This window comes from Acipenser ruthenus, chromosome 19, assembly GCF_902713425.1.
Source record: "Acipenser ruthenus chromosome 19, fAciRut3.2 maternal haplotype, whole genome shotgun sequence".
Taxonomy (NCBI): domain Eukaryota; kingdom Metazoa; phylum Chordata; class Actinopteri; order Acipenseriformes; family Acipenseridae; genus Acipenser; species Acipenser ruthenus.
In genome coordinates this window covers 23,374,002-23,386,194 of record NC_081207.1, presented here as the reverse complement: position 1 = coordinate 23,386,194, position 12,193 = coordinate 23,374,002, and the positions used below count along the sequence as shown (strand labels likewise).

Genomic DNA, 12,193 nt, shown 5'->3' with positions numbered 1-12,193 from the left:
GGTGGGGGATCTTACAGTGTTGCAGAACTCCCTACAGCATTTAACCAAACAGATTACTTTTGTTGTACTGTACCTAATCGCAGGTATATCTTTTTCAACATAATCACGATTATGTTTTTATATTTGTATTCATAAATAAGATGGGGAATAAAACTGAGCACAAAAGATTATCGGCAGTGCTTCTGAACAGATGTTGAGAGTGCCTTCTGACTGGAAGGGCATCCTGTGTTTGCACCCACATCAATGCTCCCTCTGGCAACAACACCTGACAATGACTAGTGATTCACATGCTAGAACTGTGTATTTGCAACTCACCAATTCCAGAGTTGGCTCCGGTGACAATGATGACCTTTCCTGTAAGGTCTCGGCCCTGCAGGATCTCCATGGCGGAGCTGTTCCCATCATACCGCTGTCTGCTGCTGGGCTTCTCCGGAGAGTCCTCCACAGTGAAGGCCAGTCTCGGGTCAAGGTAGGTGGTTCTCTTGTTTATGTGACTGTCATAATGAAGGAAGCAAATAATGGGATGGGTACATTTAATAATTGAGTAAAACTGTATCTATCCTTTCTGATAATTCCTTTTGCTTACGGTTTTGAATTGCCTTTCTGCTCCTCTACCTACTTTCTGGATAACCTGGCAAGAAAGAGATAGATACCAGTATTTGTTTGCTCTTTCAATATGGCTATGCGGGTAAGGGAAATCCATGCATTGATAAAGGCCACACTGTCTGTAGAGCATGAAGTCACTTAAAAATATGGGGTGAAAGAATTTTTCATTGGCAAATGTTGCAATTTAAAGTCACAGGATAAAAACCATAACAAAACACATTAGGTAGCCCAAGATTAATTCCAATTAGTCTGTGAAACCAGCCAACAGAGACTTATTTATCAGAACTCAGAAATGGACTGTATCAGGATAAGCTGTACAACAGACTTTGCAGGATGGTCCATTGTGCTAACAGCTGAACTGGAGAAGTCTGAATAGCCGACACATATCCCACTGCAGTTGGTTTCTGTAAAAATGCTGGTGCCCAGACCACTTATGCTGTATGTTACTCTTTACCCAGACTGAACAAGAGAAATCTGCACAAGTACATTTAAATATATGTTAAACTGTTACTTACTCAACAAAGAAAACTTGTCCATTTTCATCAGTTTCCTGTTCCCATCCATATGGTAAATCTAAACAGATTTAAAAAAAAAAAAAAAAAAGTACTATTTTTTAAATATTGATAAGAAATCATTCTGGGCAATTCATGTGCAACACTGTGACCTAGAAAGTAAATTCGAAATAGCTATTAGGAGAAACAGTGCATCAAAACATTTTCATTTACTTATTGTCTTATCAATAAGTCAATCGTTTTCAGAGTAGGCCTATGCATGACAACTTACCAGCATGTGTCAGGGTTCAGCAGGGTTCATTTTTAAAATCTTGCATGCCAAAGTTGGGGGCAGAGGGAACTCTTTTTGATTGCTGCATCCTAACACTACTGGTAAGTCATATATATATATATATATACACACACATACACACACACAAACACACACACACACATATATTTGCATGATCAGGTGCCACGAATACACTATAAGCAAGTTGCTCTGAACTCATCACTTTTATAACATGAATGCTGATACAGTAATACATCTGTAGGTCATTAGTAACATACATTCTAGGAGCTCTACTGCAGACCATTTAGAGCAGATTGAGGCCCAAATGTCTGACATCTGGTCATTTAAAGAGAGACAGACAGAGGCAGATAGATTTGAGTAACGACTGAATCAACTCCTTGTCTCTGACTTCCTACGGATCAGTGAATCTTTCAGATGGTTGTCAAGTGCAAAACTGCAGTATATTGGTTTGTAATACAGTACTATAAATCAACTGATCATTACTACCCAAGCCTGAAGCTTTTTCTTGTTATCAGTGGAGCCTACATTATACTACAGGTCCTCTTCTCTCTCAAATACAAACCTCCTGCCACCCGTCTCCTTTTTCCAGTTTTAGGATGTTCCCACTGGGTCTTCAGCTCCTCATGGCTGTGAATACAGTAAGAGAAATCCTGTCGCAAATTGCACATGCATAAGTATAGAGGTACAGAAAGTGCTGTCTTTTGCTACATGTTTTTTTTTTTTTTTTTAAATGTCAGTTTGTACAAACCAATTACCCTCTATTAACTGCATCATAACCTACAGGTATAAAGCATTGGTCTCTACTATGGAAAACTGGAAGGGTCATCAAAATTCGTTTTTTTTTTTTTCTGTTTTTTTTTCATGAGACAGTTGTTTTTGGCACAGTAAACAAGCAAAATGTATTCCAGTTAAGTTGTTCATGTTAAAGTTATCCAAATGCAAATATATAGATACCGGTGCCATTTTGAGGTGACAGTTAATCTACAGAGAAAGTTACACCAGTAAACACCAAGTGCAATGTATTGTATGTTTTGCCTGACAAGTACAGTACTATATGGTACTTGTTAAGGAGATGTTGTATACCAAACTCCCTCACCTAAAAACTCATTTGAATTTATATATCAAATGTAATAAATACATCGTTAAATTGAATCCCCTAGACATTAAATAATAGAAAGGGTAAGTTTGTCATAGTTGATATGTGTATACTTAAAACAAATAAACCACAGAAAGCCACTACTGTTTTGTAGAGGGTTAATCTTGGTTTAGCCTTTGATGTAAAACGCTCTGTAAATACAATTTTGTTTGCTGAAACCAGTTAAAATATTAAAGTGATAAGTTATTTGAAAAACGTGTAATAAACAGCAAAAGAACACAATATAAGCGCGGAGCAGTCTGCAATGTTTTAATGTTATTGTTATTCTAGACACTCATCGTATGCAAAACAAGTTTGCATTCAGGAAGTTGCATTTGGACATTGGCATCTTTAAATACACTACTCCTGGCAGCAATATCATTTGCATAAAATGTGCATGTTTGGTTTGTTATCAGTTATCTAGTCTGTAGTTAATTTGCAATGACTCGCTTTGCAGAATTGTTTTTTGCACGGCAGACTGGTTTGTCCAGTGCAAATCCACTAATCCTTAATGATAATGTCAGAAAAGCACTTTTTAATGCCTCCCTTACTTTGCATAGTAAACCCATCCATCCTTTGTGGTTCTTTCTTCCCAGCCAGATGGTAACTCGTCCTCACTGTCAGTATCATCCAAACCCGCGTATTTTAATGCTGCCATGATGCCTTGCTGTGGGTTTTATGTAACCTTGTAATAAAACTGAAACGTGAATGCAATTCAGTGAGCACAAAGGTTTGTATGGAGTTGTTTATACTGTCACGGTCACAGTCAAACTCAAACTGCATTCGCACACTGTTTACTGGTGAAGCAGCACTTCCGGATTTTATACCTGACGTGCAATGCAGGAAAAAAGGCAGGCTGGGAAGTGTAGTCCTTGATAGCCGCTTCAATTTGGTGTTATACAACATAGAAGAAGAATTTAAGGAATAGTTGTTGACAGTAAATTTGTTTAGTAGTAGTAGTAGTAGTAGTAGTAGTAGTATACTACTGTGTGTTATGTCATATAGCTTCATTATTATCACAACCTATATGTAAATACTATAGTAGCCTTCTCACTGGCAGCCCCAGTCCCTGTACTACAGGCTGTAGCAATACTATTACATTCAATTATTTATACAGCTGTTATTTTGTATTATTATTTTTATTAAATTGTTTTATTTATGTATGTATTTATCTAGCATCTTCTTGCATTTGGTCAGATAATTATTGTGAAAATAAACCACAGCAAATTCGCACATAGTTTAGGTTTGTTTCAGTGTTTTACAGTTATAGATAAACTTACAAGCAAAACAACACCACCTCTATCCAACGTGGGAAAATGAAAAACCAAAGATCTTTGGTTAAGCTTGAGATGTGTCCCGCCCCGTTGGATGGTCACTAGATTTGGGAGTTGTAATTGGCTAAACGATATGATTTCCGTTTCCTCTTAGCAACAACAGAACAGAGAAAAGAGTGGTGAGTTGACAGTTGGTAAAGAAGAACTTCAAGTATTACAGACAGACAACCATGGTACAGTAATTATTATTTGTGTATTGTTATTATTTAAGTGGAAATAAATACGTTACAATGATATGAGGTTTAAATATATTATCTAGGTATAATACGTAATGATGTTCTTTTTGAGCTGTGGGTCGTGGTGATGGATTTTTAGCTTTCTACCGCCGGACTATTCACAAATGAAAAAGACAGGGCAGAGAGTTAAGAAATATGCTGAGGATCGGTACCTGTATATCTAACATGAAAAATGTAGTTAATTTCACATGTTTTATGGGGAACGTTACCCTACACTGTGCTGGTCTAATAATGGTTCCTTGTTATACATCATATTCCATTCTCACCCACTCGTCACATACAGACGGGACAGGCTCTCGTTATAATACATTTGTATTGTTTGATTATTTTACAGTTTTTACTTTGATAAGTGATTCTGGTAAATGCAATACAAAATCTTTAATAATAGCCATGAGATACAGTCTATTTAAGGCATTTCAATAATAATAATAATAATGATAATAATAATAATAGTATTTACAACGTTCTTATATAACACCACTGCTGTGTTTGTTATGTACATACAACATATATATATATATATATATATATATATATATATATATATATATATATATATATATATATATATATACCTGTATATATTAGCTCAGCCAGCTGCCCAACGTTTCGATATGTTGTACATATCTTTCTCAAGGGAGCATGTGTTTGAATCAGAACATTTGGAGGTATTTATAGGTTTTTGACAGCATATATAAATAAATGTTTTGTGGTACATGTATTGCAAATGTAATAATGTTTCAAAACATAGACAACATACGAATTGACTTGAACGAAGACAGTAGATTCCTTGTTCCCGCATGACTCGCATTCCCGAGTTAAGGACAAGTGAAAAATGTTTATAAGATTAAGCAAATGTTGTTGATCTGGTTTCTTGTAACAACATGCATTAACAAACAAACAATCTTCTTTCCAGTCAGAAGTTGAAGAAACATTGAAAAGGATCCAGTCCCACAAAGGAGTGATTGGAACAATTGTAGTCAATGCAGAAGGTAAGTCATTCATTGATATATGTGAGTGATATTATCCATACATTGTTAGTGGAGAACAGTTCTAATAAGACTTGTTTTAAATGAATATTAAGGCAAAAGCACAACACATTTGGAATGATGTTTTCTTTTTTTGCCACAGACAACCTAATATAATGGTTTTGCTAGTGCAGTGTCCTTTTATTTTATGGGGACTTTACTGATTAATTCAGCTTTGTTGGTGGTGTTCTCTCCCTGGTAACAAAACTCAGCAAATACACCATCAGATGGTTAGGGGTCCATAGTCTGTCAATGAATAACAGGGAGATAATCCTAAACGATTTGACCAAAATCTTCCCTGGAAATGATAACTGTAGAAAGTTTGACCTTTGTCTTACTTTGTTCAAGTATCTTAATGCCTTTTTCTCAGGAATCCCAATAAGAACAACACTTGATAACTCGACAACAGTGCAGTATGCAGGGCTGCTCCATCAGCTCACAATGAAAGCTAGAAGCACAGTAAGAGACATTGACCCACAGAATGATCTGACCTTTCTCCGGGTCAGATCAAAGAAACATGAAATCATGGTAGCACCAGGTAAATTTGCTTTGCTCTTATCCTTATTGCTTTTGTTATTTATTTATTGAGTCCAGACATTTAACCAAAGTCTAGTCAGTCATGTGCAACTGGCTTAATACACAACTGAGATTAAGCAGTTTCTGCTTAATATTATAATTCAGCCCATTGTGAATGGTATCACTCCTTAGACACATAAGGACTACCATAAGCCGTGCAAATACTGACAGATATCCTTGGAAGTCTGTACATTAGTTTTTTGTCTGACTTGTTTTGAATGTTGAATGTTTTTGTAATTTTAACATCAAAACTGTTCAGCAGGTTGCAAGAAAGTAAATACTATTTATTTTATTTATATATTTTTTTCAGACAAAGAATACTTGTTGATTGTTATTCAGAACCCCAGTGAATAGCTTCCTACATTGGAGACGATTTTTCTCAAGGAACCACTGACAGTCTGAAACTCCTGTGAGATTCTGTAACCTTGTATTTCACATTCTGCACTGAACAGTGTAATTACTAATAATTTGTATTCTTTACCTGGTGTATTCAATGAGACAAATCTGTCATTTTTTTTTTCTGTTACTTGTTTATTCATTTACACGTAAAAAAAAAAAATCCTTAGTGCCAAGAAGGAAAGGGCTAGTAAAAAATAAAAGGAAAAATCTGAGTATTTATTATTTTTTTTTTTTTATGTAACTGAGTGTTTTTCCTTATTAGTAGGGATGTTGGTGCTGATTATGAATAAAATACCATAATCTGTAATCAGAGTTTCACTGATTATTATTATTATTATTATTATTATTATTATTATTATCTGCACCTCTTTAATGACACTTTAAGGATTTAGTTGTGGAAGACAGGAAGGGAAAGAAGGAACAACTGAAGTATTCAAGTACTGTCAAGTTAATATTGTGACAGAAAAAAAACTGCTTACAAACTTTGGAAAGTAACCGAAAACAGTAATTTCATACAGTATAGAAAAAGTGAAAGCCCTGAAAAAAAAATTATTTGCATAAAACTCGAAAAAGCACAGAAAAATTAAATTTATAAAAACCAAAAAGCAGAAGCCCTATGTAAATTGTGTAAAACTGGAAACAAATGTCCTACCCCTTAGCACCATATACCAGTATCGGTGGGTGTATACTGTTTTGGGTCAAAAAAAAGATTGAAATTTCTAGTAAACTCTGTTCTTCTTGGCTCACTGAAATTGGTCCTTGTGAAACTTCTTGGATACAGAGCACTGTGGATTAACACTATACAATTTTTTTTTTTTTTTTTTTTAAATAACATATAGTTAATAGGAATAATAAAATAGTGTAGATAATCTTATTGTTAAATAACTTCCATCTGATACAAAAACATTTCAGATGGCTATATCACATCAATACCAGGGTCTACAATATATTATAATACTGTATTAGAGAATGCTGTATTATACTCAATTAAAATATCAGATATGGGTCCATTCAGTATACCATGTGCAAGAGTATCTACAGTACTAACAATAGAACTTGATATTCTGTTTGCTCTGGTGTCTTTGATGCTGTAGGCACTTACAGTATAGTGCTTTCTAGACACGTATAAATAGCAGCTGTTTATTGTGCTCTGTTGGAATACTTCCATCTACTACCCCTTTGGCCTTGACTGACAATCCAAAAGGTGGCATGTTTGAATTGTTGACTTATGACATGTAATAGCCTAGCCCAGCCTAAAGACACCAACATACCATTCCCGGGAGCAACAAGCAGGGTATATTTGCAGAAATTAACTTGTCTAGTGCCACATTCTTATTTTTTTCCAATTCCTTCTAAAACAGTGATACAAAATAAATCTGTCCAGTACATTGTGAACATGAACAAAAAATGGAAACACCTTCCATAATATTGTGAACAGGGTGTAGGTCCACAATAGGTAGGAAAATTCCTACCTCCTTCCATAAGTTGGAGGTAGGAATTTGCAAGTGATTATAGCTAACAAAATGATTCCACAAATCTTACCTTTTGCACTTTCATTAGCTACAGTGCATTTTTCAAAGAAACACATACAGTAGCAAACATGTATTTTCATTAAAAACAAGTGAAGTACCTAATATGATGTTTTAAAATAAATATATATTTATTTATTTTTTCTTCGAAAATGAACATTTGAGACCTATTTAACCAATGGAGGTGCACAACAGGTAAGATGTATGCAATAACTGTATTTTGTTAGCTACAATCACTTTAAACAAAAAAAAAAAATCTGTCGATTTAATCTAAAAAAAATCTAAAATCTGTCGAGAAGCACCATTTGCATAACAAATGAATAAACCATGAGGAACAGCCCAGTTACACAAAAGTTTGTTTTCATTTTTTGTTGTGTAATGCTGTAAATGGCATCATGAATCCAATAAAATATTTCTGATGGTGATCTTAGCCAGCACTTTCTACTACACCACAAGAGGGGGCTATACTACTGAAAATAATAACTTGGAAGCTTTTAGAAGGAATATACAATTTGCATTTATTTATTTATTTGTACATATCATTTAAACCAGGGGTGTCCATACCTGGTCTTTGTTCAAACCCTGTTCTACATTGTTTAATTCAACCAATTAATTATCAAAAAGCGAAATGTAGGATAGCATGCTTTTTAGAAAATTGTTAAATGATATATACTGATAGACCAAAGAAGTTGAGCAACGATCAAGTAGCAACAATGATGTGATTAAGGCTACTGTAGAATGTCTATTGCTTGTCACAAAACACTGTACCGTATGGTGCACACGTCTGCAGCTTTTACCAACCTAGTTTTACTTAATAGTTTTTATTTTGTTCATTTTTAATTCATGCTGTTGGTGAAGAGTATTTCTTTTCTTAAAATAACTACCTTAAAAAGCATATATTTTGTATTATTTAAAATAGTCTGGTACTCCTGCCATACCCCTTTATGTATTATAGTATGGTTTTTGCAGGGGTTTTTTTCATACATTATTGTAATACATGTATACTTAGGGCCCTACCTAAATCGCGTTAAAAATAAGAAAAATTGTAATTATAGCTCTTTAATTATAGCACTGTTAGACACTGCGGTAGAAAACTAATATTGCACAATCTGCAATTTCCGCAATATCGCGAATTAAGTAGGGGCCTCTGTATACTATAATGCCATCTAAAAAGAAATGTATTTAGGTATTGCTGTAACCACCTATCAATACCACAGTAAATATAAAATATTGTTTTAATGCACTATTTTCATTACAGTGAAGACAACCATTAGTGTTCCCATGGCTACAGTGTTGAAATGGAACTGATTGGTCGTTGGGTTAGCTAGATGCAGCTGATTAGAAACCTAGTATTGCTCCAAGCCGCAATCAACCACCTAAAATACTGCCTCCTTTTGTATTTGTATGCAAATACAGATGTCATGGAGTCACATGTAAACAAGCCTAAACCTACATAAAAGCAGAGTGCTATGTTTTAAAATCCCTTTGTTACCTCTTAGTAGTGCTAGCAATACTATCAATGCTCCCCTTTCCTTTTGTTGAAGATCTTTTGGTTCTTTGCTAGTATTTTATACTTTAATTTGCAAAGAGCAGATATTACAAAGACAACACTACTGATGAAAAGTTAATGTTGCTTCCAGATACCCAATCACTTTATGAGTGGGTTCAAACTCACTCCAATGGCCTGCAATCAAATCACATGACCTACAGAAAAGGTACCTGGATACAATAGTTTATCTATAGGGTTGTAATTAGAATAAGCGTTAAGAAATCTAGATAAACCAAACCATTTTCAGCATTCTAAAGCCTAAAGGTAATCAAATAATGAAGGTAGTTGACATTGTAGGTAGTTGGCACTCCTTTTAATACAAATGAAAACAAAGGTAGGGCTCGGTCAGGTTTTTTTTATTTTTATTTTGAACTAGTATGCTATTATTTCAAGAAAACATACTGTACTCAAACCAATGACTTCAATTTCAACAATTGTAACTACACTTACTGCATTAGGACGCACCCATGCTAATTTCCCACCTGAGAATACACAATGTAAAATACACTTCATATGTGCACAATTTTCCAGAGAAAGCGGCAAAGAATTCCAGGCTTTATGCCATTCTACATTCAAGTTCACAGCCTATCCATCTTTATTTTGTAGCATGCGCTGCAATATTTTGTCAAGAGCTTTCGAAAATTAAATATGTACATTAAAATCCCGTTATTTATAACAATGTTTAGCCATTAAATTCGACCTTCCAGTTCACTGTTGATGTAATATGATGCCAATCCCCTTGCTTTAATTCCACATTGTTTGCATTGATTAATTCACTTCTTCCCCTGTCTAAGCTCTCCAGGCTGCAGGGGCTGTAGGCGGTTCAATCCATCAAGCCTAGCCCACTTCGCTTTGTATAGCACAGTTATCACAACTCCAGGCACTGCCACTGCTCCCACACTTAATGTGGGCGTATTTGTTCAATGTAAAAAAAAAAATGTAATTGCAAAACCGCTGCTATTAACATTATGTAGTAATAGTGAGTGATAAACTTGCTGCCAGCATCGAACATTATCCCTCTGTTGGATCAGTGCCCTATCTGAAATATATTGAAGCTTTTCTAAACATTGTCATAGTTTCTACAGCTGGAAACTCACATGGTATATATTGACAAACAGGAGAACCCCTGATTCTGTTTGCAATACAAGGTTTTTCACTTTTGCTGCCAGGATTCAGAGGCTTTTAACCTTTGCTGTTTGTATTTTTAGTATCAAAGCATACTGTAGAACAAGTATTTGTTCAGAGGCTATAAAGTTGCATTTAAACGTGTAGGGCTGTATTCATAATCATGTGCTGGGCAGTTCATCAAAATTGTGGTTCACTTTTGTTCACATTTATCCTCAGAGTATATAGTAATGAAACCAATGTTAAGGTGGTTCTACTGTAAGTTTCAGTTTCCCTTCTCTTGATTCTACCGTGCATTATTGTATTGCATTGTGTTGTATATCGCTTTAAAATCTACTGTTTTATTAAACGAAATTACAGCTCCTGATTTTGCAGCTGCAGAATCTAAAAACAACAAAATGCTTTCTAAGCGTGCGAATGAAAGTGCTGCAACCGCTGGTGTTTCCTGCTGGTTTTATTTAAATGAAGGATGTCCCTTATTCCACTAGAAACTTGCTTTTTTAACAACTCACTCGGCAAAATGCTAAAAATATGCCAGTCACTAAAATCTTTTTGCTTGTCATCTGTATTTTTTTTTTTAGTAATGCACATAATACAGCACTGTAGATTTGTTAATACAATTCTGTGAATTAAAATGTCAGTGTTATTGGAAAGGGACTGAAATAGATCATGAACTTTTCTTCATATAGTGTAAAGCTGGTTACTTTATTAATAAAATCAAGAATTGCATTACCATAAGTGCTACTCAGGTCAAATATCTTCCACTATATTAATAATAAATGATAATGTAAGTGTTAAGTGTTCAATGGTTTATCTTGTTTTCTTCTCTTGTGTCTGCTGAGTAATAATTGTGAAGAAGCCTCCTTTCTCAATGAATAAGACAATAAAGTCCACAATCCCTTTCTATATTTCTTTTCACTGCTCTGATCACCTTCTCCATTATCTTTCCTATCTGCATTTAAACACAATGCTAATTGCTTCAAATCCCATGTGTTAGAAGGCTTTGGCAGTACCTCTGGGTATCGACAATCACCTTCTTGTTGACACCTTGTTTCATATATATTTGCCCTTCATCACCGTTCTTCCCCATTCCAGTGCCGTTTCCTTATAAAGATGTTTATGTCTTATGGTTTTGATGACAATCATATTCTGTAAAACAGATGTTGACGCACAAGAGATTTTATTAACAATGTGTTCCATAACACAATACTATTGTTAGCACATCCCGTGGATTTCGTCATTCTCAGAAGTTCTTATTGCCTTTTTTTTTTTGCTTTGAGTTCAGGAGCTGCTCTTCAATTCTATTTGCTTCCATAAACAAGTATTTGCCAATCTTTATGGAAATGATCACCAGCCCAACAATTGCAGTGTATCACCAGCAAAATAAATTCAAATGTGTCCTATTTAAATATATCTTTGGCAGACTGTGACAGAGACAGAATGATTCTTGGTGATAAATCTCCCTCCCGACCTGTGAAGGTGCTGTGTAAATGGAACAGAGTGCCCTGGACTGGATGGCCTGACAATTCATTCCCAGGGTTAGGTGGAAGTTGGCCATCTAGAAAGGGCGCGGAGCTACAGTACACCAAGTCATCACCCCAGATGGGAAGCGATGTGGCAACCTTGGTTTGGAGGAGAAAAGGTTGTACTCATTAACCAAGAGAACGTGACTGACGGTATAGAAGGAGACTTAACAAGGTGATCTGTTCCTTTGTTATGGTTAAGCTTGAACCACTAAAGGACAAGTGTCATCAGACTACTGGATTACAAATTAAAACCATCAGTTGACCGGTACTTTGTTGTCTGTTGTTATCTTGAACACTGCATCACCTCTATACCTGCGCACTGCAACCCACGTTGCCACACAGACAC

At 35.2% G+C, this 12,193-nt stretch overlaps 2 protein-coding genes across 4 annotated transcripts in view; one reads left to right on the top strand and one right to left on the bottom strand.

Moving 5' to 3' along the window:
• LOC117424094 (WW domain-containing oxidoreductase-like) overlaps positions 1-3,364 on the bottom strand; it is a 375,339-nt gene extending 371,975 nt beyond the window's left edge. For all 3 annotated transcript variants that reach the window (XM_034040177.3, XM_058992655.1, XM_058992656.1), the window contains exons 1-4: positions 3,097-3,364; positions 1,973-2,037; positions 1,122-1,179; positions 316-494 (exon numbers count right to left, since the gene is read on the bottom strand). In XM_034040177.3, the coding sequence (XP_033896068.2) occupies positions 316-494; positions 1,122-1,179; positions 1,973-2,037; positions 3,097-3,203 (409 nt within the window). In that variant the 5' untranslated portion in view covers positions 3,204-3,364. The remainder of the gene's footprint in view (positions 1-315; positions 495-1,121; positions 1,180-1,972; positions 2,038-3,096) is intronic.
• Positions 3,365-3,941: 577 nt separating this feature from the next.
• LOC117424384 (dynein light chain roadblock-type 2-like) lies at positions 3,942-11,223 on the top strand. Its single transcript, XM_034040676.2, has 4 exons — positions 3,942-4,052; positions 5,032-5,107; positions 5,514-5,681; positions 6,030-11,223. Exons 1-4 carry the CDS (start codon positions 4,050-4,052, stop codon positions 6,071-6,073), a joined length of 291 nt encoding a protein of 96 aa, XP_033896567.1. The 5' UTR covers positions 3,942-4,049; the 3' UTR covers positions 6,074-11,223.
• Positions 11,224-12,193: the final 970 nt, after the last annotated feature.